Source organism: Symphalangus syndactylus, chromosome 2 (genome assembly GCF_028878055.3).
Source record: "Symphalangus syndactylus isolate Jambi chromosome 2, NHGRI_mSymSyn1-v2.1_pri, whole genome shotgun sequence".
Classification (NCBI taxonomy): Eukaryota; Metazoa; Chordata; class Mammalia; order Primates; family Hylobatidae; genus Symphalangus; species Symphalangus syndactylus.
Window position 1 is genome coordinate 13,814,685 of NC_072424.2, and position 24,349 is coordinate 13,839,033.

The 24,349-nt window shown below is 58.2% G+C and overlaps 2 protein-coding genes across 8 annotated transcripts in view; one reads left to right on the top strand and one right to left on the bottom strand.

The window, feature by feature from the left end:
* The window catches only part of FAM53B (family with sequence similarity 53 member B), a 138,658-nt gene extending 124,441 nt beyond the window's left edge, over positions 1–14,217 (top strand). For all 5 annotated transcript variants that reach the window (XM_063617008.1, XM_063616996.1, XM_055246108.2 and 2 more), the window contains one exon: positions 9,932–14,217. In XM_063617008.1, coding sequence (XP_063473078.1) covers positions 9,932–10,294 — 363 coding nt within the window. In that variant the 3' untranslated portion in view covers positions 10,295–14,217. The remainder of the gene's footprint in view (positions 1–9,931) is intronic.
* A 5,929-nt stretch (positions 14,218–20,146) lies between these two features.
* The window catches only part of LHPP (phospholysine phosphohistidine inorganic pyrophosphate phosphatase), a 152,059-nt gene continuing 147,856 nt past the window's right edge, over positions 20,147–24,349 (bottom strand). For all 3 annotated transcript variants that reach the window (XM_055246134.2, XM_055246184.2, XM_055246179.2), the window contains one exon: positions 20,147–20,947. In XM_055246134.2, the coding sequence (XP_055102109.1) occupies positions 20,851–20,947 (97 nt within the window). In that variant the 3' untranslated portion in view covers positions 20,147–20,850. The remainder of the gene's footprint in view (positions 20,948–24,349) is intronic.

Sequence of the window (24,349 nt, forward strand, 5' to 3'; positions counted from 1 at the left end):
TATCAGTGGGTTTCCCTATTCTGGACATTTCATATCAATGGATCCACGAAATATGTGACCTTGTGCATCTGGCTTCCTTCACTTAGCCTCATACTTTCAAGGGTCATCCACACCGTAGCATGTATCAGTACCTCCTTTCTTTTTATGGCCAAATAATATTCTGTTGTACAGCTAGACCACATTTTATGTGTCCATTCACCAGTTGATAGACATTTGGGCTGTTTCTACTTTTTGGATATTTTGAATAACGCTGTTGTAAATGTCTGTGTACAAGTTTCTGCATAGACATATGTTTTCATTTCTTAGACATGGAATTGCTGGGTCTGATGGTAACTCTGTGTTGAACATTTTGAGAAGCTGCCAAACTGTTCTCCACAGTGACTGCACCATCTTACATTCCTACCAGTGCTTTTGGCATTTTTTGACATGTAAATGTTTTTATCAAATTTATTATTTCTTTTATGGCTCTGGATTTTGAGTTTTAGAAAGGCCTTTTTTTCCTCTCAAGATGATAAAGGAAGTCTCCTGTTTTCTTCTAGTACTTTGATGGGTTATATTATACTCTTTGGTCTGTGTTGAGTTTATCTTGTATGTGGTGTGAATATGGAGCCAGCCTTTTGTTTAATGTAGCTGCCCGTCTGTTTCAGTACCATCTGTTGAGAATGCCATCTTTTCTTCTCTGCTTTGAGATTCTACCTTTATCATATACTAAACTGGGTCTATTTCAGAACATTCTGTTTCATTGGTCTCTGAGGGTATGCATGTACGTTCATACTAATATGCTGTTTTACTTATGGAGGCTTAGTAATGTGTTTTGGCATATTATATGGTACGGGCTAGTCTAGGAGGGTTAGCTTCCCCACTGTTCTTTACAGAGTTTTCCTGACTAATCTCACTTATTTTTTCATTAAAAACTTGAAAATTAGTTTGTCTTAAGACCATGGGGATTGGGAGTACTGTTGATATTTTAGATTGGGATCATATTAGACTTATGAATTAATTTAGGGAGAATTTACACCTTTTTGAGGTTGAGTCTTCCTATCCCTGACACAAGATTTATTTCTATTTGTTCAGTCTTGCTTTTGTGTTCTTTAAAGTTTTTTTTTTTCCCCTGTCAATTTTCCCAGTTCTTATAAGTTCATTCCTAGGTATTTTATCTTTTGTGTTGCTGGCGTGTCTTCTTGCTCTTGAAAGCGGATTGTTAGCAAGAGCGGTTGGATATAAGCAGAGCTCCCAGACCCCTTTGCTGTGGCCTTGCTGTGTCCACAGAGAGCCACAGGCACAGTTGTGGGGTGGAGTGTGGGAAGGGGGGATCGCACCCTTGGTGGTCTCTATTTATCCCTCCAAACACTTCTGAGGCTTCGAGGCTCTTATTAGCCTCATACACATGAGAAACTGAGGCACAGAAGTTTAATGATTTGCCAAGTTCCCTCGGGGCACACCCGAGCTGGGATTCCAGCCCAGGCCTGTCCAGCCTGTACTACCCCACCATCCTGCCAGAGGACCGCATGCTTTCCTGGGCACAGCCCAGGAGTGATGAGGTGCGATTGCACGTCACGCAGCTGTGCAGTCCGGGGCACGTCCCTTCTCCTCGCTTGGCCTCTGTCTGCTCATCTGCAAGAGTGGCTAAACCAGTTGATTTGCTCACTTCTCCAAGAAGGATCCCCTTTCTCCAGCGTGCCCTCCATGGAAGGCGATATCTCGAACAGAGCTGTGAGCTGCTAGGGTGGAGCCCAGAGGCCCCCGTGCCCAGCAGTTCTGTCTTCAGCACCCCGATGTGGCCCCAGGCAGCTGAATGCGAACCAGTGCCCACCAGCCCCTCTGAAGGCCTTGGACATACCTTCTGCATCGCTAGTCCTGCTCAGCAGCCACCCCCAAAACTGTGCGCCCTGCTGGTCGGCTCTGTTCAAGGTCTGTGGGCGCAGGCAGTACGTTAGCCTCGGCCCCCCGCCAGAACCCTGTGTGCTTTGGAAAGGTCCCTCCACTTTTGTTAGGCAAAGAATTCTCTTCACGCCAAGCTGCGAGCGAGGTGGTTTCACAAGTCCTGTCCTGAGTGTGTGCTGGCTGGAATGTACACCACAGAAACAAAATGTTTGTTTTCCAATTGTGAGAGCGCCGGGAGGCCCTTTGGCGTCAGCTCCCACACCTTCTGTGTTCGGGCAGGCCATCTGCCATCTGGGGCCTGGTGCAGAAACGTCGCCACTGTGTGGCCTGTGGGGTGCCCTCGGAGAGGGGCCACTGGGTTGGCCACCATTCAGAGGACATGCTTGGCTCTGGGCCTCCAAGGTCTGTTCTTACCCATGGCGTCCTGGGGTGTAGGCCTCAGGACCCCAGAGCTGTGCAAACAGAGGCCCAGCTGGGAGGGCCGACCGGGGTGGGCCTTTCCTTCCCACCTACCCTCTGCCCCCAGGCTGCACGATGCACCCACTGTGAACCAGGCCGTGGCATGTGGGGTCAGCGTTCCCTGCACGCTTGGCAGGAAACGGGGTACACACAGGACCTTGGGCCTGCTTCCGGAGTGGCTGCTGCAGAGGTGGGTTTTGGTGGGAGAGAAGGAATCTGCCAGTGAAGAGGGAGACTGCGGGGCCGTCAGGATGGTGCTGACCCAGGGCTGGTGCAAAGGGGGTTTATGTGGCTGAATAGAAGGAACCAGAGCATGAGTGGGAGCAGCAAGGGCAGAGGGGCCCAGGCAGCAGAGCCTGAGGAAGAGGAGCCTTGGGAAAGGCCAGCCCGAGAGTGGTGGCCAGGCTGTGGCCTGCTTGGCGGGTTTGGCCCGATGAGCACCACTCTGGTGAACTTGACAACTCCCCAGGCCAACGGAGTGACTTTCCAGGGCTTCATTATGAGGAACCCTCTGTTGCTGATAGCCCACGGGATGAGTGGAGTCCACAGGGCACCTGCTGGAGCCCACACTTGCCTTCCTTGGGTCTGGCAGGGGAGATAGTAGGCTGGGCCTGCTGGCCCTAGGTCCGTCTTCAGAGGCCTGGGATTTTAGGTGCCTGGGCTGGGGATGGGCTGTCCCCAAGATCAACTCCTCCTTCCCCCATTCCTTCAGCTTCCGGAGGCCATAGGTCATTTTCCTTAGAGTCCTTGTCCCCAGCTGGGTCCTAGGCCTCGAGTTACCCTAGGCAAGGCCACACTGCATAAAGAATCCAGTGAGAGGGACGCCCCCAGGATGCACAGCATGGGGGCCCCAAGAGAGCCACCAGAGCGGGGACAGGAAGGCCAAGGGATGGCTCGGGGTGTGGAGACCATGGAGAGAGCCCCAAGCTGGTGCCACCCTTCCCAAAGTGACTCAGGGTGGCCTGGACTGGCCGCCACACAGCATACCTGGCTCTGGCACCACCTGGGTCTCCCAGACCTGGAGGGGATGTCAGATTTGGGGCAAGATACCTTGTCCACAGAGAAGGAAAAATGGTGCCTGTCCTGTGAGTTTGACCAGCCTGAGACAGTTCCTGCAAAGTCTGTCCCCTGCTGTACTGGCTCCTGGAACGGGGTGACCACAATCTGGCTGGCATGTGGCAGGTGCTCAGTACACATTTGTTGGCCTCTGCAGAAATGAGCTAAGGAAACTGTCACAGGAAGGCGGGCACTTCCCTAGTAACTGACCAGGGCCAGCCTTCCACCCTGTAGATATTTACCACCCCCACTGGGCCATTTGCTTCTGGAACCTGTGGTCTGGGAAGAGCCGTGAGTATCCATTGCCAAATCAGTGGAGCTCCCAGGGCCCTGGAGTACCTTCCCGCTCCTGGCAACTTGATTTCCCTATTTTCAGGCCCGGGCAACCTGGCTTCCCCAGCTGGGTTTTGCTGCCAGTGTTGCCCTGATTCCTGAGGTTAAGGAGGCCATCCAGACTCAGAAGGGCTGCCTCTTTGGGGTCCAAAGGTGGTAAACATTTCACAAAAATGGGCTGGGCATGATGCTGTCCCCCGCTTTTCTTTTTTTGGAGAGACAAGGTCTTGCTCTGTCACCCAGGCTGGAGTACAGTGGTGCAATCTCAGCTCACTGCGATCTCTGCCACCTCAGCCTCCTGAGTAGCGAGGACCACAGGCATGTGCCACTATGTCAGGCTAATATTTTAGTTTTTTTGGTAGAGATGGGGTTTTGCCATGTTGCCCAAGCTGATCTCAAACTCCTGTGCTCAAGCTATCCACCTGCCTTGGCCTCCCAAAGTTGTGGGATTACAGGTGTGAGCCACCCCGCTTGGCCGATGCTATCCCTTTTTAAGACTGGGCATCGCTGGGCATGGTAGCTCATGCTTGTAATCCCAGCACTTTGGGAGGCCGAGGCGGGTGGATCACAAGGTCAGGAGATCGAGACCACGGTGAAACCCCGTCTCTACTAAAAATACAAAAAAAAAAAAAAAAGACTGGGCACCAACACGGCCCTGGGCGAGCAGCTGACCTGGCCTACACAGGAGGTGGCTGGGCAGCAGCAGCAGACCAGATGCCCAGGGGGAAGGGCCCTGCAGAGCCTGGGCAGTCAGCCCCTAGGGAAAGGTTGGCCATGCCCACAGCCTTCGAGGCATCTCTAGCACCTGCAACCTCTGAGGAAAAGAAGCCGCCACCACCTGACCCCTCTGGCCCCAGGGGCAGGGGCAGCAGCTTCCTGTGAGAAAGAGTACAGCCTTCATGCAAAATCCAGATTTACCAAAGATGGGTTTAAAGATGAGCCAAAAATATGCTTGTGCCTTTTTTTCTTTTCTGAAATAGTTTTTTGAAAAGCCTAGGAAACCACATGCCTTGCCGTCTTGCTTGTTTCTGTGCCAGCTTCCAGCACAAATGGGACTTAGAAAATTTCCAGGCTGTTGGCCATCCATTCTCATAGCCTGGTGTTTTCTTGATACTTGGAGAATTCTGTTCTCATGCAAGCGTCTGTTTGGGGAGGAAATGCGACCACTCAGCCAGAGCCTGGGGCCCCTGCAGCTTTGAGCAGGGCAGCTGCCAGGCCAGGCTGGGGCCCGGCTCTGCTCGTGACTTGTGAGTTGGGCTTGGTGATGGCCCTTTCTTAGAGGGACTTGAGGTAGCTCCATGAAGACCTCTAACACAGAGCGCCATAAAACTGGACTAAAAAGAGGGAGAGAGCAAGGGAAGGAGGAAATGCAGCTGGTCCCGCTGTGAGGAGCAGTGGCACAGGAGAGAAGTGGTCATTGCTTGCCCAAAAGAGAGGCACTTGAGCACCTCCGGGAGATGGGCTTGGCGCAGGCAGGGGCCCAGAGGAAGCCTCATGTGGGCACTACACTTAAGACACCGACTAACCGAGGAGAGGCGTCCCCAGCAACCACCCCTCCCCAGCACATGCCAGGCGGGCTGGGGCCAGGAACTGGACTCCCCACAGGGCCCCGTGGCCAGTCTCTGACCATGGTTTGACATTCCTGTTCTAGAAAGAACAGTAGTACTAAGAAGCAGGTGCATAACCTATAACTACATTAACACCCAGGGTGCTTTTACCTGTGGCTTTAGATTGGGTCCCTAGAAGCAGGGCCTGAGCCAGGGATTCTTGTGCCAGTGACACAGAGAGGGATGCTCCCAAGCAGGAGCCTTCAGGGAGGCGAGGGAAGCCCGTGAACTGCAGAGGCCCAGTAAAGAGGTGGGCTCAGCTGAAGTCGCTTCTCAGCCTGGTGCTTTGGGAGCTGCGAAGTGTGACTGGCACGTGGGACTTGATCCTGCCCAAGACGAGGGGCAGCTCCTGTCCCTGCACCTGTTGGTCATTGGCTGGGGGTGACCCCAAAGGGAAAGGGTAACCTCCTTCCTATCCTAGATCTCCCAGCCCAGAGTAGTTCCGGAAGGGGCAGCCATGAACTGTCAGAGCCAACACTCACAGCAGTGGAGAGTGGGCACTGCCGTGGGTTTGGGACTCCAGACGGGACACCAGCAGCCTGGCTTTCCTCTTAGGATCCTTGTAGTGGCTCTGTGAAGCAGCCACTTGATCCATGTCCCTGGCCACTAGCCTGAGGCCATATAGACAGTTTCCCACTGAGCTTTTTACCTGGGCAGGCCTGTTCCAGAGTAGGTGGCCCCAGCTGGATGTCGAGAGAGCAGAAGTCGACGGGCTGGGGGACAGCTGGTCCTGGAGCAGCAGTTTCCCTTGGAATAATGTGTTCATGCTGCACTTTGAACTTAGTCATTTTGCGGCTTTTTGCAGACATTTTTGAGGGCACACAGGCCTCCAGGCTTCCAACTTGCCTGTGCAGTGTTCTTCTATGGGGTAGCTAGAGCTGCTAGGAGACGCTGGGGTGGGACCTTGCCCCAGGGCATGGAGGGCACAGGCAGCTGCAGGGCCTGGGTGTGGCACACCCTGGGTTTCTGCATGGGGGTTGCTCCCGAGGGATGGGGCTCTGGGCAGAACACATACCACCCCATTGTGGCAGTCACATTCCTTCCTGACAGGTGGGGCTCGCCACCAGCTAGGGCAAACAGTGGGTGGTTCTTGGCTTTCTTTTACTGTGGCTGAAATGGCTGTTTTGAGTCAGCAGAGTTCTCAAGGTTTCGCTGGCTTTGTGGCCAAGGAGCAGGTATATTTGAAGAATACTGGAGACTCAGTGGCATTCTGGGGTTTGCTTGTGATGAGATTCACCAGCCCTTCCTTGTAGACTCCCCCTGCTTCACAGCAGAAAGGGCCCAGTTAGTCCAGATAGCCCTGAACACCCTGACTCGGCAGGCAGGCCGGCCGCAGCCCAGAGGTGGAAGAGTTGCCTGGCGCCGTGATGCCCATGTGGATGGAGTCTGCCTCTGTATTGCCTGTCTGACCTCAGCCCCTTCCAGGGCACAGTGAGGCAAAAGCCACACGTCTGTGAAAGGTCCAGCTAATGGGTCCCCAGTGCCCGCGCCTGGCTATGGCTAATGCATGAAGTGTCTTACTTTGTTTGGGCTGCTGTGACAAAGATGCCTTAGACTGGGGAACTTACAAACCGCAGAAATGTATTTCTTAGAAGCTGGGAAGTCCAAGATCCAGGTGCCAGCAGGATCAGAGTCTTGTGAGGGCCTGCTCTTCATAGTTGACACTTTCTCACATCTTGCCTGGCTGGAGAGGCACCTGCGCTCCCTCCAGTCTCTGTTACGAGCCTTCATCCCATCCGTGAAGGCCCCTACATGACCTCATCACCTCCCAGAGGCCCCACCTTTTGCACTGAGGCTTAGATTTCAACATAGGAATGGCGGGGTGGGGAGGGGCACAAATTCAGACCGTAGCACCACGATTAGTGCCGAGACCCACAGTCATGGTGGCCATAAGTCAGGCACCCCGGCTACCTGCGCCTTATGCCAGAGGAGGTCAGTGGGAAGCTCCGAGCAGGACCGAGAGGGTGAACACAGACAAGCGCTGTGCGGCTTCTGTCCGAGTGCACAGGCTGCGCTCCCGCTCCATTCACGTGAGAGGCCACAGAAAACACTCGCAGCAGGCCACGCCCCAGGCCCCTCACATGGCAGCTCGTAGAAAACGCTGGCACACATTCGGGCGTCAGGCACACTTGTCTCAACAGATGTGGCTGACACCCAAGGCAGTTGGCCTCAGTGCCCTATTACCCGCCTAGAACCTGTTCACAGCACATCATCCGGGCTGCTCTGGCCTTGACTGGACATGATTATTTATTCTTACACACCACGGCTTCTAGACAGGCCAAGAAACAGGCTGCTCAGCCAGGGTCAGGAGAAGGTGGGTCTGGCTCCCTGGGGACCTCAGGCCCTGACGCATCCTGGCCTCACCCTAGGCCTCCTCTGCCGGGGCAGCCTGGCTCAGCAGACCCCGGGACTACATGGCTGAGGCCACCCAGGCTGGGCCATCTTGCCCCTGTTTTGTGCCCCCTACGCAGTTCTTCTTCTGTCCTGGCTCAGGTCTAGGCCAGTCAAGAGGGTGGCTGTGAAGCAGGAGGAGCCTCAGAGATCCTCCCCTCGAAAGCACTGGGGCCTCCACATCACAAGCGGCAAGTTCGCTTCGGGAGCTGCTGGTCCATCACCCAGGCCTGGCCGGGGGCAGGCGAGGATCCTGGGGCTGTTGTGCAGGGGTGGCGGTCTCCATCCCTCTGCCATGGTAGGGGGAGTGTGCTGTGTGCACACCACCGGGCTGCATCGAATCCCACCATAGCCCAGAGGGTGGACCTGTGGCTCCTTAGGGGGCCAGCTGTAGGGACGGGGCTCCCTCAGCGGCCCGGGCAGCATCTCCAGTCTAATGGTTGCCCCTGCCCCTCTCCTGAGTCCCCGTGCAGAGCTCCCCCCAACACCTCAGGCTTCACCTTTCTCAGTTAATCAAAAGATTCCAAAAAAAGCAAACCCATCAGAACGGCTTCCTCCACGGAGTGTTCAGGAACAATGAGCATGCCCATGGCAGGCACATACACCTTCCTCCAGAGAGAGCGCCTTTTATTTCCCGTTCGCTGAGGCTGGTTCAACAGCTTGTTGGCTGTGACAGCCAGTGATCACCTGTATTTCAAAGAGACACACAAACACTGCAGCCTTTGAAAGAATCAGGCCCTCGGGACAGGTCTGTGGTCTTGGCGTCGGCAGGCGTGTGGCGAGGGAGGCGGCGGGTGCTCCAAGGCCCTGCTTTGCTCCCCCAGTCCCCACCCGTCTGCCGGGAAGAAACTAAAGGCTGGAATTCCCCCCTGCCCTCTGTGCGCAGCTCTTCCCTCGCTCCCCTCTGGTATGTGACCTCGTTGCTGCAGTCCTGTTGGGGATATCCAGGGCTGTGCTGGGAGTGCCCCTCACTGTCCCAGCCTCTGTCCTGTCTGTGGCTGGACTGTGGAGTGTGCATCATTCTCAGGAGAAGGCTGGATTTTGTGCTCTGCCCTGGGAGCAGGCGTTGAACTGCACCTACTTGTGCACGGTGTCAGCCCTACCCCCATCGCTGGCAGCTGACGCCAAGCAGAACTGGCCTGCATACCCTTGAAATCCTGTTCAAGCTCTACCTGCCTCTTGGGCAGGCCCCAGGCTGCCTCCTGCCCCAGGCCAGCCCCTACACAGTGGGAGCACACTTGGTGAGCGGAGAAGCTTTTGTGCAGCCTACTCTCTCTGGGGCCTCAAAGGGCCCAGCAAGGCAGGCAGGGAGCATCATGCACCTCTTCCAGATGAGGCCCCCAGCTGGTGAGCACCAGAACCTGGAGCCTGGCCCCTCCTCAGCAGATCAGACCTCCCAGTCCCCAGCACCTGTGGAGGGCACGGGACCACGCCCTTCCAGAGACTGGGTGTCTCCAGGTGAGGCCGAGAACTCATGCTTCCCCAGCTCCCTGCATGGCTGTATTACACACCAGGCTCAGGACTTCAGCTCAGCCCCTTCTAGCCTGCGTCTCCCGCTCTGGTTGTGGAGAGTGGGTAGAGCGGGCATCGTGTCGCCCTGTGTGGGGCAGTACAGCCTGGGTTTCCTCCAAGTCAGATCCCTTCTCAAGGGAAGTATCGTGGCACGTCACTTAGGTTTGCATAGAAGTGCCCGCCTGAAAAACATCATTGATTTCACCACCATTGTAGGGCGTTTGGGTTACTCTCTTCTTTTCCATTTAACAGTATGTTGCCAAATTTTTACACACATCTTAGAATGTTTTCTTAAGATAAAAATCCAAGTAGTGAAATTACCTGATCAAGGAATTGGATATATTTTCCCCAGGTTGCGCTTCAGAAAGGCTGTGGACGAAGTGTTAGGAGCATTCCTGTTTCACCGCAGCCCCCCAAAACTGGGTCTGCATCAAATTTGTGTGCTTTGCCGAGTTAGTAGGTGAACAGTGGAATTGTGCGTGTCTTTATGAGCACAGAGCGCTCACTGGCCGGAGGTGCATCTTCATGAGTACGTTGCGCATGTCCCCTGTCCTTGTCTGGATGGGAGGAACCTGGGACTTGATTGGTCTTGCCACAGCCTGGTGGTCTAGTTGCTTTGTGGGGTGTGCAGTCCTGGGGCTCCGGGAGGGGAGTAACCCTTAGTAACCTGTGTGTCTGCCCCTCCACAGAACTGTCAGACCTTCAGCAGCCTCAGCTGCCTGAGCACAGGGACAGAGGACTGCAGTCCCCAGAGCCCCTTCACCCGCCACGTCAGCAACACCAGGGCCTGGACCGCCCTGCTCTCAGCCTCCGGCCCAGGGGGCAGGACCCCCGCTGGGACCCCGGTCCCTGAGCCTCTTCCCTCTTCCTTCGACGACCACCTCACCTGCCAGGAGGATCTGTCCTGTGAGGAGTCAGACAGCTGCACCCTGGACGAGGATTGTGGCAGGAGAGCGGAGCCGGCCGCAGCCTGGCGGGACCGCGGGGCCCCTGGGAACAGCCTCTGCTCCCTGGACGGCGAGTTGGACATCGAGCAGATAGAGAAGAACTGAGGGGGTGTGGGCCCAGGCAGGGCTGGGGTGCGCTGGCATCGACAGCCCCCCCTCTGGGCACTAGGTGGGCCCTTGAAGGGAAGCCTAACTCGTGGGCCTGATGAAAGCTTCCTGAGTGGTGTCGGGTCCCAGAGAGGGAGCCCACCTGCTGCCTGGGGGAGAGCCAGGCCTGGCTGCATCACACAGCGGGTGTGTCAGCCTCTCACCGGCTCCCTGAGTGTGGCAGCCACCAGGTCCACAGAACTACTGCAGCCCAGAGGACAGCTTTGAAGTTTGCGTCTTTTCTGCCTCTTTCCCTGTGGGATGTTGGGCAGTCTCTGTTGTCCCTGGCAGAGCTGGGCACCGCTCTGTATCCCCCTGGTGGAGGCTGTCAGGGAGGGCCTGGGGTGGGGGCCAGGGGCCATCTGCTATGTCAGGGCCCTTCTTGGCCTCACTCAGGTTCACTTTTGGGGAGTCGGCCCCGCAGCTTCTTTCACTCAGTTTTACTCCGTGCCTTCTCTCCCAGGTCTCCCTGCTTCAGGCTTGGGAAGGTTCGGGAGATGCTTCCTTCTGTAACACCAGAACCATTTGGCCTTAATTCCAATGTGAGAGACAGAATCCCTGGGGTGCTGGACTGGCCCTCCAGAGGGTAAGCCCATGTCCGGAGTCTCGGGCCCAAGGAACGATTTGGAGGGGGGCTTGTTAGGGCCTCCCATGTTGGGTAGAAATTTGGTGGGTCTGTTGTCTGAAAAGACAGACTCTCTTGCCTCTCCTGCAGCATGGAGAGCCTGACCCCGTGGCTCCGGCACCGTTGGGGCAGGGTTAGCAGGTGGCAGCCCTTCTCTGTGGCTCACTGGTCACTGAGTGATGTGTGGTTGGTTCCGGTGAGTGTAGGGATGGCACGATACCAGGGCAGCCTCTTGAAAATGGCCTCGGGAGACAGGAGCTGCGAGCAGGTGGACAGATGTGGGCCCTGTGCACATTCAGGGGTGAAGGGCGTCCGCTGGCCACTCTGCAGGGGCCCCTGCAGGATTCCAGGCACCTCCCATTTGTCCTTAAGGACTGCTGGCTGTAGCCAGGGCACACCAGCCACCTCAAGACAAGCCGACGCCCATGTCAGCTTAGGGGGAGCCCAGTCCTGAGGGCTGCATCTCTCGCAGGCCCAGCCACCGGCACAAAGCTGGATTCATACTCCCCACCCCTACCCCGCCCTGGCTTCTCACCCCGGGGCATCCGAGGAGCCTAGCCTCCTGAGGGTCTGCTCTCCTCTGCGGCCGCCTTGCAGATATCACCACATGGGCTCTGCTCTATGGGAATCTGGCTTTTAGCGAATTTGGCGTCTTCTGCAGACAATAGCAATTGGGCTGGCTTAGGAGCAAGTGGCTCATTTTCCCATAAGGCTAAAAATAACTGGTGCGCTCCCTTGTGTTGGCTGACACGCGTTCAAAGCACTCTTGTAGTCACTTTGCTTTTGCTCGTCTTCCATGGATGAGTGAACGCCTCGCTTCTGCGGGTCGAGTCCAGATGCTTCTCACCTTCTTTCTCCTCAAGAAAGATGCTTTTTGGGAAACGTTGTTTAAATCTTATTTTTTTACTACATCAAAAGGATGGTGGTTCAAGTTCCCAATATGTGGGTGGCACGTCTTAAAAATCAGCTATAAGAAGATGGCAGAAAGCCCCTAGCCCCACGGCCCTGAGATGGTGTTGCCAGCTCAGGGTGGCTGACACATGGGGTATGCCGGGCACTGGGCAGGTCCCAGAGCTGGGGAACCAGCTTGCCTCTGGTCGCTGTAGCTCCTGCCAGAGGCACATCTACTTGTGATCCTGGACAGCCAAACCCAAGAGCTGGTGACTCTGAGCAGACAGAGACATCTTGGCCTGTCCCTGCCTGGGGGTCATGGAGACCATGTCTTCTTAGAGCAAATATGGAGGAGGCCAGGGCAGTTGTTGGGTGAATGTGGAGAGCGCATGGCCGTGTCTCGCCCCCAGAATTACCATTGGGCATGGGAGGTCCCGGCACCACATGCCCGGTGTGGCCACCGGAGGCACACAGCCTCTAAAGCAGGCCTTCCCGTGGAAGGCAGAGGCAGTGAGGGAGGCAGACAGTGCCAGCTGAGGCTGAGGCGTGCAGCAGCCCCCAGCTACCTTTGCTTAGGGCTGGGGTGGGAGGCACATGGTGACAGGTATTATGTCGTGGGACTGGGGTGTGGGTGACCTGCCCTCAAACCCTGCCTGCCACCTCCCCATTCAGGCCTGGTGGCAGGAAGGGACAAGCTGTAGAGCTGGCTGAGTTACAGCCGCCTCCCCGCCTCCCCGCAAGCTGATCCCATCGACCAGCAAGCCCAGCCCCAGGGCGCTTAGGCAGAAATGACCCAGCCTCCTCAGACCCCGCCTGCCTGTGCCCCCCACAGCTCTTGGCCCAAGCCCACCACGCAGCAGTGGGGGAGAAAATGGTGGCTGTCCCTTCTGCTTAGAGAAAGAAATGGGCTTCAGCTGGTTTCATGTTTGTGTTTTGACTGGAGAGACCCTATCTATAAGGTGCCACCCCATCATCCAAGCCGCCACACTGCCCGGAGCAGCCTGTTCCTGCACTCCACCCTGCTGGCCCCAGGACTTCTGATCTCAGTCCTCTGGGAGGGAGGCTTGCCTAGGAGGTGCCCCCCACGTTGGTGTTCCCATGGGCAGCAGGCAGACAGCTCACCCCCACCAGCATGATGGCCCCAGCTGGGGGCAGCGGCAGGAGCCTCACTTTTGTCACAGCCTTGCCCACAAACCCTGCCTCTGAGGGGAGACTGAGGAAGGGCAGGACCAGGAACAAGCCGTGCCAGGCCATCTGCCTGCTCATGGGGCCCTGAAGAGTGGGCTAAGCCTGCAGGAAAGCTGGGTGAGAGGAGAGGCTTAGCACCACATGCACCCCACTCATTCCAAAGCCACCAAACTGCCCGGGGCTGCCGTCCGCCTGTGGGGCCCAGGGGCTGGGGCCGCAGCCTCGTCATTTTCATTGCCACACCCTCTTGCCTTACTCTCGGTGGAGGCCGGAGTTGCACGGGCAGACGTGCACCTGGGCCCGTGGGGAGCTTGTTCTGACCAGACGTACAGATTTTCATTCTCAGAAAGCCTTACTTTTCAACCAAATTTTTGTAGCCAGTTTTGTGAATTTGTACACTGAAAGAAAATTTAAATAAAGGGGGAGTCCACATTAAAAAGAAAACAAACCCTAACTTCCAAATGGGTCTCCTGGTGCGGGGGCGTGAGTGGCCGTACCCTGGGTGTGCTGCCTGTCTGAGCAAGCTTCCCTAGCTGCGGAACCCCAGGCCCCTGCTGCGGGCTCAGCCTTGGTGTCATGCCTGCTGCACCCCCGTTTCCACTGATGTGCCGTCTGTGGCTATGGGGGTGGTCACTTGAATGATGGTCACGCCAGATGTCAGCCGGCAAGGATGCAGCAGGCTGGCCGTGCACCAGGGCTCGGGCACCCTCTGGCCCCACCCTGGCAATGATGCCACACCTTGCCATGTCCACGCTGTTGGTCAAACCCCTCTGTCATGCCTCTTTAAAGAGAAAAGAAGGATTTTTTTTTTTAAATGGCAGACCGAAGTGGAGATCTTGTAGCCTAGATAGGATAGTCTGACCTTCTAGCATAGTCTTTTTGGCACATGATTTGTGTTTTCAATGCGTGGGGAAGCTGTCCTGGGGGCTTGGGCGACAGATAGCACACAGGCTGTTTCTGGGGCTGCAGGGGCTTCCCTGAGCTGGACGTTGTGGGTGTTGCAGAGCTTCAGGAAGTGTGGCGACTAGAAAGCGTAGACTCGGGGCCCAGGGTCTGCCCGCCCCTGCAGCCTGGCCTCCCCGCACAGGCCGTGGCTTGCACTCCAGCCGCTCTAGTCTCTCAGGAATTTGCTTGTTACTTTTACTGTGTAAATAAAGCTTCCTGGTTCAATACCCAAGTGCCTGGCGCCAGCTGTGTGGTTTCTGTTGGGTGTGGTGAACTGGCAGGTCCCCCCTGCTCACAGGAGCATTAGCTCTGGGCTGAGAGAGACCTAGACTGGACCCTTCTGTCCCCTCCAAGCCTCGGGGTCTGAATCGATAAAATGGGGCTAGCAGACATCACAGAGCTATGGAGAGGCTGGGGGACGAGGGAAGGCTGCCCATGGCCACAGCTGCATCATGGGGAGCCCTTATAGGGCCAGGCTGTCCTGGCTCTGGCCAGGAGCCCCAGGACAGCAGTGGGGAGATACTCCTTGTGTCACCTGAGTTAGAAGCCATGGAGGAGTCTGCCCTTCTGAGCACATCAGCTCAGCCTTTGACAGCGCTGGGAGGTGAGGCCACACAGCAGTGTGCGGAGATGGGCCCAGCCTGGCCTGCAGCCCCTGAGGGGCTTGGGATGGCCCCCACCACCCACCCACCAGGGTAGCTGAGGTGGCACAGACAGGCTCACCAGCTCCGAGTTTCTGCCCCCGCTGCAGGCAGCACAGTGCAGACTTCTGCTGCGTAAGTTGCGGGGGCCCCAGAAGCACGAAGCCCAGCCCAGCATGGCCCACCGTCTCCGTGCATGGCCCTCTGCTTACCCGGACTCAGGAGAAGGGGGTGTTTGCGGCCTGGAGGACAGACGTGGAGAGGTTTGCTTGATTTCCATAACTCAACACTTGCCCACACGATGTGCCCATGGAAGTCTGGCCTAGAATGCTTGTTAGGGCCAGAGCAGCCCCTCTGGGAATGAAGCTCTGTAGCCCCCACTTTCTTTTGGTTTGTTTTTGCTTTTAGCAAGATTTTTTTTTTTTAAAGTCTATGAACACTGAACTCAAGAAACACGTGAAGCAGGGCTGCTGGAGGGAGGTGAGCCCCTTGTCCTCACTGCCATCATTGCAGCCCTGCCTTACCCAAGGCCCAGGGACTCACTGATGCGAGGCTGGACACATTGACTTCCCCAGCGCACCCTCACCCCTGCCTCCGTATCTGACAGATGACTGGTGGGCCAGGGGCCGGCGGGGGCTTCTACCAAACGCAGTGCCCCCACCCTTGTGCCTCACCTGAGGGTAGGGCACAGAGTGGCCCTGGAATTACCTCTGGCCCTTACCAGCCCCTTGCTGCCCCCAATCCCTAGACGAGGTCCCTGGCTGGATAGCAGCTCCATTCTGCCCCCACGTGGGGCCTGGCCCCAGGCCTCACCCCCAGTGCAGTGCCCAGGCTAGGCACAGGTGCTTCTGACATGGGACATGCGTGTAGTCTCCTTATCTGCACAGCAATCATAACCCTGTGGGCTTATGAGAGAGAATCAGCCACTCTGTCCAGTGTGCAGGGAAAGGGCTGGAAGGAAGAAGGCCGGAAGGAAAGGCCCCAGAGAGCACAGTGCTCAGACTCCTGGGTGACTTCTGGTTTCTTTTTATATACTTTTCTGTTAAATTTCCTGTAATAACACATACTGCTTTTATAATGTTAAAAAAACCATGTAGAATGTAGGCTGCCCCGTGTGTTTACCTCCTAAACCAGGACAGTTCTGAGAGGGGCAGCTGGAACTGTTGACACGCACTCTGGGACGGGAGGTGGACCCAAGAGCACCCACCCCAGGGATGCACCACACTCGCCCGTCCCGCCCTGTGTCCCCTCCTCTGCCCTGAGGTGAACACAGGAGCCATTCCACCTGCCAGCTGCTGGCCAACCTCCCCGAGAGGGGCACGAACCGCCTAGCAGGACAGGCCCACCCAGGACAGCGGCACCCGGTCAGGCCTCAGCCTTTCCGATCCTCTGGAGGGCTCACGCTGAACCGAAGGAGGAAAGAACTGCAGTCACCTGGGCCAGTGGCACTCACATCTGACGTGGAGGCCTCTGCCTCACTTGGCCCAGTTCCCAGCCTCGTCAGCAATGGGGGCGTGGACACTCGCTGGCCTCTGTCCTCTGTCTGGCACAGTGTGCCGTCTTTGGTTAGGGTTTGGGTGGGATGGAGACTGTGCCCCTGTTCCTGGTCCGCCTAGTCTCTTGGCCAGTCTGAGTCTCCTGGGCCTTTTCTGCAGGCCCTGGGGTTGCTGAGCAGGCAGGGGGAAGTCGGTGGCCGGGGGGCATCCCGCCACCTGCCAAGTAGCTGCAATGGGAAGAGATGGGGTTCCTGTGACAGCGATTGGGACCCCAGACCCAGCCAGGCCTGGACTTTTAAGTCATGTGAGACCACCAAATCTCTTGTGGACTAAGCTAATTTGAATTGAGTTTTCAGAAGTGGTACATTGAGCCCAGGGCTTGGTACTGTGTGGGCCCTAGAGCTGGAAGGTGCAAGGGTGGGTGAGGCCCAAGAGGCCTGCTCTCCCTGCCCTCCCCTCCACCCCCACCCTGCTACCCCTCACGGTTGCCTGGCCTGGCAGCTTCCGAGCCTGGGAAGGTGTGGCTGGGCCCAGGCTGCTGCTCACTCCGGGCCTCGGTGGGAAAGACCCCTGGGAGCTCCCCGGACCTGTGGTCCTGGGTATTGAGAGTCTTTTTTTCATGACAGTTCCATGACGTGTGTTGAACACAGGGCCTTAGCCCATTGCCAGCCCCGAACTCCAGCCCCACATGCGACTGGCGGTTCGACACTGTCTCTGCCAGGGCCTGGGCCCCCTCCACATGCTGGAAGTGGCCAGGCTGCTAGAAGGAGCCAGGCATGAAGGAGGTCATTCCTCACTTCTAGGCAACACCGACCCCCAGGCAAGCATCATGGCACGGCTTATCAGCTCCAGCCAGGGACAGGGCGCCCCGCAGGGCCAGGAAGTGCCTGTTAAAGAAGTGAATCCCCCTGTCTACACCACCACACGACAGGTGTGGCTGGACCTCACCCCTCAGAAGAGCTCATCTCTAGAGCGAGGACACTGGTGCCCCGGCTCAGCCGGAAAGTCAGCCACAGGGGCCACCACATGTGTCCCCCACGGGAGGATTCCAGGCAAGGGTGGGAAGCAGCACTCGGTGGAAAGGGCTAGAAAGGGCCTGGGAGGCGGGGCTGGACCTTCCTGCAAGTCGCAGCTCCACCCCTCCCTAACTGCTGGCCCTCAGCAAGCCACTAGCTCACTGCACCCCAGACTCTAGACCTGTGCAGTGGGAAGGATGACAACGCCCACTTCACTGAGCCCACCACGGCTCAGAGGGCGGCATGCTCCCAGCCCCAACAAAGCAGGGGGCTGCACCTCCAGGGGCTGTCCCTCTGGGCACCCCACTCCTGGGCAGCAACTTGAAAGAGGAGGTCTCGGCCGGGTGCGGTGGCTCACGCCTGTAATCTCAGCACTTTGGGAGGCCGAGGCGGGCGGATCACAAGGTCAGGAGATCGAGACCATCCTGGCTAGCACGGTGAAACCCTGTCTCTACTAAAAAATACAAAAAATTAGCCGGGCGTGGTGGCAGGCGCCTGTAGTCCCAGCTACCCGGGAGGCTGAGGCAGGGGAATGGCGTGAACCCAGGAGGCGGTTTGCAGTGAGCCGAGATAGGCCACTGCACTCCAGCCTGGGCGACAGAGCGAGACTCCGTCTCAAAAAAAAAAAAAGAGGAGGTCTCAGCTTGAACTCCTTCCCCCAGAGGGGTAGCTGTCTTGGCTGGAAGCTTCCCCATTAAACACAAAAGAAAGGAGAAAAAACTAAAGACCCACAAACAAACCCGGCATCACACACAGCCCGGCATCACCCACAGCCCGGCATCACCCACAGCCCGGCATCACCCACAACCCAGCATCACCCACAGCATGGCATCACCCACAAACCCGGCATCACCCACAAACCCGGCATCACGCACAGCCCGGCATCACCCACAGCATGGCAACACGCACAAACCCGGCATCACCCACAAACCCGGCATCACCCACAAACCCGGCATCACGCACAGCCCGGCATCACCCACAGCCCGGCATCACGCACAGCCCGGCATCACCCACAAACCCGGCATCACGCACAAACCTGGCGGCATCACGCACAACCCGGCATCACGCACAGCCCAGCATCACCCCACAGCCCGGCATCACGCACAGCCCGGCATCACCCACAAACCCGGCATCACGCACAAACCCGGCGGCATCACGCACAACCCGGCATCACGCACAGCCCGGCATCACCCACAGCCCGGCATCACCCACAAACCCGGCATCACCCGCAGCCCGGCATCACCCACAAACCCGGCATCACGCACAACCCAGCATCACCCACAGCCCGGCATCACCCACAGCATGGCATCACCCACAAACCCGGCATCACGCACAGCCTGGCATCACCCACAGCATGGCATCACCCACAAACCTGGCATCACGCACAGCCCAGCATCACCCACAGCCCAGCATCACCCGCAGCCCGGTATCACGCACAGCCCGGCATCACCTACAAACCCGGCATCACCCACAAACCCGGCATCACCCACAAACCCGGCATCACGCACAGCCCGGCATCACCCGCAGCCCGGCATCACCCACAAACCCGGCATCACGCACAGCCCGGCATCACCCACAAACCCGGCGGCATCACGCACAACCCGGCATCACGCACAGCCCGGCATCAGCCACAGCCCGGCATCACCCACAAACCCGGCATCACGCACAGCCCGGCATCACCCACAGCCCGGCATCACGCACAGCCCGGCATCACCCACAAACCCGGCATCACGCACAAACCCGGCGGCATCACGCACAACCTGGCATCACGCGCAGCCTGGCATCAGCCACAGCCCGGCATCACCCACAAACCCGGCGGCATCACGCACAGCCCGGCATCACCCACAGCCCGGCATCACCCACAGCCCGGCATCATCCACAGCCCGGCATCACCCGCAGCCCGGCATCACGCACAACCTGGCATCACCCAAACAGCACGGCATCACCCAAACAGCAAGGCATCACCCACAGCACGGCATCACCCACAAACCCGGCATCACCCACAGCCCGGCATCACTCGCAGCCCGGCATCACCCACAGCCCCTCCAGGCTGCCACTGAACTGCAGCCGCCGCCCGAATGTCCTGTGTTGTCTCCTAAGGAGCTGCCATGAGGGGACTCCATCGAGGAGCCAGCCATCTGCATATTTTCCAACTAAGGGGCCAAATGGCCCTCCCTCAAATCCAGTGACACTGGCCCGGCTGGTGGCCTCTCATCTTGCTGAAAAGACTGTCACCGTTTCCCCCAATCCTGATTTAATGGTGGGTGGCCCTGCCCCTCCCTGGCGTGGGTCCCACACTTTCTTACTGTCCACCTTCATGTGATGGAAGTCCTGTTCCGGGGACCCATGGCTTCTCTCATAAGAAGCGGTCTCCAGGCCGGGCGTGGTGGCTCACGCCTGTAATCCCAGCTACTCGGGAGGCTGAGGCAGGAGAATAGCTTGAACCTGGGAGGCGGAGGTTGCAGTGAGCTGAGATCATGCCAGTGCCCTTCAGCCTGGGCAACGAGAGCAAAACTCCATTTCAAAAATAATAATAAAATAAAGAAGCAGTCTCTCCAGGGTTATCAGTAGCTTCTGAACTGATTTGGGGAGAAATGGAGCAATCAAGTTATCTGTTCAGCTGACTGATTCTGAAACCTGAAACTTAAGTTATGAGTGATTTGCTCCCAGGGCCCCTGTGGGAAGGCCGCCGCCCCTTGGTCGGGAAAGCAAAGCTCACCACCACCAGGCCACAGGCTGCTCCGTTAGGGAAGGCAGTGCCAAAGTTTGCCCTGGACTGCCTTGTTCCATATGGGGCCAACAGCAGCTCACTGGCCCCTCTGGGCCTCAGTTTCCACATCTGCTAAGTGAAGGGGCTGGAGCAGGTGAGGTGTTTCAGGGCCCTTGTCCCTCACACCTCTGATATTCAGTGGCTCAAGCATAAGGCAGGACTAGAGACAGTGGCCCAGACCCTGCTGGTGGCCTCCCCCATACGGTTCTTCCTAGCAGTCAAAGCCGGAGTCAAAGACTGCTGGTCAAGGCAGAGTTTACTGAACTGTTAGTTTCCTCCTGCACACACCAGGCATGACACCTTCAAGTCTGTCCAGCAGTGGCTCCAGAAAGTACCCTGTGTGCCTTGGGCGCAGAGGCTACAGTTCTCGCTGTGTGGCACGGGAGCCTTCACAGTGCCCTCAGGAGCTGCCCCTGGTCTTTGTCTGCAAAAGTGACTGGGAGGATAGAAAAAGCAGCGGGATGGCATTGTTTCGGGGGTGGGGTGGTGGACAGTGTGCCTGGGCAGTCACAGGGAGGCTGACTTGGTTCTGGGCTGCAAGATCTGTGCATAGGAGGCCCCTGGGTTTCTTCCAAGCTCTTCACTGAAACGCAAAGAGTCTGAAGAGGAGGCAGTGGGCACAGTGCCCCTGAATCCGGTTAGGTGGAGTTTACTGCATTTGAAGGAGCAGGTGCCCATGGTGAGTGAGTGAGTTCTGGGATTTGGGAGATTCCCAGAGGCCTGACAGGACTGTCCCACCCTCCTGGACTTCGCTACAGGGAGCTGAAGTCAGGGCCCAGGCAGGGGAGCAGGCCACCCAGGTAGGGAACAAATGCCTGCCCATGCAGGGCAGAGGGCAGGGCTGTCAGGGCCTTGGGTGGTCTGGGCACTGGGGCGGGTGGAGGAGAGGCAGGGGTGGAGGAGAGGCAGGGGTGGAGGAGGCGGGGCTCTCCCTGGAGGCCGTCACTTGTCCGCGTGCTGCAGCAGCAGGTCCACCGCCTCTGCGAGGTTGTCCACGTACCCATCAGCCTTCACTTCCGGATGGTGCTCGTCACTGGGCCTGGAGAGGATGGCCAGAGGTTAGTCAGTGCCCCCACGTTGACCCCTCTGCAGCCACACCCACCCTCCCAGCATCTAGCACGGGCCTGGCCTTAGCTTGAGGAAACCTCCAGGTCCTGCCAGGCAGCCTGGCCCGTGGCCACTGGCCATCCCCCTCCTCCCCCTCCCCTACTCAGACACACATGGCCCCTCCTGACTATGCCCTCAACCTGGACACCTCTCCAAACCTGTCCCCCACTGGGAGCCTGCTCAGCCTTGTGGAGTGACAGCCGGCCCAGCTCCCTCTGGGCCTCCAGCACAGGCATCTCACCTTGGATGGTGGGGACATGAGTGTACCCTGCTCTGGGCTCCCCAGGGGCTCACCTCACACCCCTGGCCTGGCCTAGTGCCCCGTGGGAGGAGCCTAGTTCATGTGCACTGTGGGCACAGCTGGGGCTAGAGACCCGGAGCTCCTGCCTGCCCTAATGCTGGGGGCCCGCATGTCAGTGACAGCATGTGCCTTCTGGTTGGTGCCCTCTGAGGCCACGCCCACCCAACAGAGGAGGCACCGGGCTCCTGGATGAGCTGCCCTCTGGCTGGGATTCTGGCGGCAGGAACCTCTCCAAAGCCTTCAACCATTCCCCAAGCATCTCCTGAGGTCTCACTGGATGCTGAGGACACAGGAATGAGGCCATGAGACAGTGCAGAGGCCTCTGGGCCCTGCCAGGGGACTTTGTGGAAGGGGCTGTGGGCTGAGTCCTGAAGGCGGGCAGGCAGGGGCTACGGGTAGACACGTGGGTGGGAGAGGAGGAGCCCCAGGAGCAGGAAGGGGTCAGGTGGGTTCGTGGAGACATCCCAGAGCCTTTTTTTTTTAAATTTTTTTGAGACCAAGTGTCACTCTGTTGCCCAGGCTGGAGTGCAATGGTGCGATCTTGGCTCACTGCAACCTTTGCCTCCCAGGTTCAAGCGATTCTCCTGCCTTGGCTCATGAGTAGCTGGGACTACAGGCACCCGCCACCACGCCCGGCTTTTTTTGTAGTTTTTTTTAGTAGAGATGGGGTTTCGCCATGTTGGCCAGGCTGGTCTCCGACTCCTGACCTCAAGTGATGTGCCCGCCTTAGCCTCCCAAAGTGCTGGGATTACAGGAGTGAGCCACCGTGCCCGGCCCCCATCCCAGAGTCTTGACAGTCATTTCAGGAAGTGGCACCTCATCCTAGGGGCTGTGGGCAGCCTGGAGGGCTGTGAGCCAGAAGGCCCCTCCCCACAGCCTTGCACCCACAGAGGCGCTGCTGGAGCTTGGCAGAAGTGGGGACTGGCCCGTCTGCAAACCTACTACTACCGAGGGACATGTTGCTTGGATCACCCCACGGCCTGGCCCAAGCTCCCTGAGAAGCAGGGAAACCACAGTCTCCCGGCAGCAGCGCCCCCACTTTGGAAGCTGCCACCCCGGTCTAAGAGGAAGTGCTTGAAGTTGGTTCTCACAACAGCTAAAAGCCATGTTGGCCCTTTCAAAGCGTTTGGTTTCTGCAAAGGGCTTTCTTTACCCTAAAATGACTGTCATGGGCAGGGGGCCTTTTTCTTTTAAGGGTTCTCAGCCCAGTGGCCTGGAGGCTACCTCCTGGCCCTCAGGGACTGCTGAGGCTGTGGACCTGGACAGGGGCCACAGGGGCAGTCCCTGGGAGGGGAGGGCAGTGTGGGCTCCCCTGTGACTGGGAGGGTGTACCTTTTGGCTCTTGTCCAGGTCCCAAGGACAGAACCCTGTCCTCTAAGCCCTCCAGCGCCCCCACTTCCTTGCCCACCCGCTTGTATGGGGCTACGGCCACTTCCCCTCCTGCACGGCCTCTGGGCACAGCACTCACGAGCCTCACATCTCTCTCCCTTCCATCCTCCAAGGAAGAAATGGTCACCCCCATCTTGAACAGGTGAGGAAACATCTCAGAAAGGTTCAGAGACCTGCTGAAGGTCACACAGCAGGGAGAGCAGAGCTGGGATCTGACTGGTTCTACTCCCAGCTCCGTGTTCTTTCAAGAGCTTCCACCACTGCTGGACATTCCTGCCCCTTCCAGCAAAGGGCAGTTGACAGCACCCGCTCCAAGCAGGGGCACCTACAGATGCCAGTACCAGTGGGGATCGCTTGGCTGGCCCTCCCAAGCATGGGCACTCTGCTGCTCCTGAATGAGCACACACCAAAGTATGAGCCTGGGGGACCAGGCAAGGGGACGAGTATGCGGCGCCCTCACCCGCACCTGCTCCATCAGCACCCTCACCCGCACCCGCACCCGCTCCATCAGCACCCTCACCCGCACCTGCACCCGCACCCGCACCCGCTCCATCAGCACCGTCACCTGCACCCACACCGGTTCCATCAGCACCCTCACCCTCACCCACACCGGCTTCATCAGCACCCTCACCCACACCCGCACCCGCTCCATCAGCACCCTCACCCTCACCCTCACCCTCACCCACACCCTCACCCACACCCTCACCCTCACCCTCACCCACACCCTCACCCACACCCTCACCCACACCCACACCCTCACCCACACCCTCACCCACACCCTCACCCACACCCACACCCTCACCCTCACCCACACCCTCACCCACACCCTCACCCACACCCTCACCCACACCCTCACCCACACCCTCACCCTCACCCTCACCCTCACCCACACCCTCACCCTCACCCTCACCCTCACCCACACCCTCACCCACACCCTCACCCTCACCCTCACCCTCACCCTCACCCTCACCCTCACCCACACCCTCACCCTCACCCTCACCCACACCCTCACCCTCACCCTCACCCACACCCTCACCCACACCCTCACCCACACCCTCACCCTCACCCACACCCTCACCCTCACCCTCACCCACACCCTCACCCTCACCCACACCCTCACCCTCACCCTCACCCACACCCTCACCCACACCCTCACCCACACCCTCACCCTCACCCACACCCTCACCCACACCCTCACCCTCACCCTCACCCACACCCACACCCTCACCCTCACCCACACCCACACCCACACCCACACCCACACCCTCACCCTCACCCACACCCTCACCCTCACCCTCACCCACACCCTCACCCTCACCCACACCCTCACCCTCACCCTCACCCACACCCTCACCCACACCCTCACCCTCACCCACACCCTCACCCTCACCCACACCCTCACCCACACCCTCACCCTCACCCACACCCTCACCCTCACCCTCACCCACACCCTCACCCACACCCTCACCCACACCCTCACCCACACCCTCACCCACACCCTCACCCTCACCCTCACCCTCACCCTCACCCACACCCTCACCCACACCCTCACCCACACCCTCACCCACACCCTCACCCACACCCTCACCCTCACCCTCACCCTCACCCTCACCCTCACCCTCACCCTCACCCTCACCCACACCC